Raw genomic sequence first — 946 nt, forward strand, 5'->3', positions numbered from 1 at the left:
CACACACCACAGCCGTGTCAGCCTGGAACTCAGAGCGCAGCCGGGGCGGCCTCATGCACACCGTGCGCTGCGGGGACGTTCTGTCCATGGCTAGCTACACCAGCTAATTCATCTACAGCTATCAAAACGTGTCCAGTTGGACACTCATGTCCAGCTGGGACAAGCACACCTCTGCAATGCCCAGCAGGAACTCTTCAAGCTTCCCAGGGATCTTCGAACTGCCAGCCTTGTCCTAAGAATTTCTACTGCTCGACGAAAGGTCTCACACAAGCAACAGGAACCTGCTTTGCGGGGTTCTACTGCTCTTCGGGAGCTATCCTTCCAGCTGAACCAAACCTTGTCTATGGAGAAGACGGCAACTTGAACGGGAAATGCCCTCCTGGCTATAGTTGTGCAGGCGATAAAGATCCTGTCCCTTGCCCAGCAGGGACATATCAAGTAAGCGCCGGCTCCTCGGGGTGCTCTCTCGTTCGTCTGGATGAGTGCTATAGCTGGGGAGAGTTATGATCATGCATCGGTTTCATCCCTTTTATCTGTCTTTGAGACTTCGTGCTTAGAGTGAATTGTTTTACACTTTCTTCTTACGAGACGGCGTTGTTTGGGGTGGAGGAAGAGGGAAGAGAGACACGTATGTAGAGACAAGGTCAAAGATGCAGCAGAAGACAGAGGGAGAGCAAGTAGAGCTCGTAGCGTACAATAGCCGAGAGTTTCTAAACTTAAACGTCACCATTCCTTCCAAGCAAAGGTAGAACAAAGATGGTTGCTTCTTACAGAGTTTGTAGTTGACTGATAGCCTTCTCATCCACAGACCTATATGTGATGCATGCATCACGCATCCGTCGTTGTAAGACATGAGACCAAGAGAAAACCATGGAGATACAAACTCCAGTCACGTGAAAGGAATCTAAAGGGTTCTCTTTTTTATTCCTCTCTATCTATCTATCTA

At 49.3% G+C, this 946-nt stretch overlaps 1 protein-coding gene across 1 annotated transcript in view; it reads left to right on the forward strand.

The window, feature by feature from the left end:
- CSUI_001124 (gcc2 and gcc3 domain-containing protein) overlaps window positions 1-438 on the forward strand; it is a gene marked incomplete at both ends in the record, with an annotated part of 2,724 nt that extends 2,286 nt beyond the window's left edge. Inside the window, one exon of the mRNA XM_068061330.1 lies at window positions 34-438. Coding sequence (XP_067926703.1) covers window positions 34-438 — 405 coding nt within the window. The remainder of the gene's footprint in view (window positions 1-33) is intronic.
- Window positions 439-946: the final 508 nt, after the last annotated feature.

Source organism: Cystoisospora suis (assembly GCF_002600585.1).
Source record: "Cystoisospora suis strain Wien I chromosome Unknown contig_441, whole genome shotgun sequence".
NCBI lineage: Eukaryota > Apicomplexa > Conoidasida > Eucoccidiorida > Sarcocystidae > Cystoisospora > Cystoisospora suis.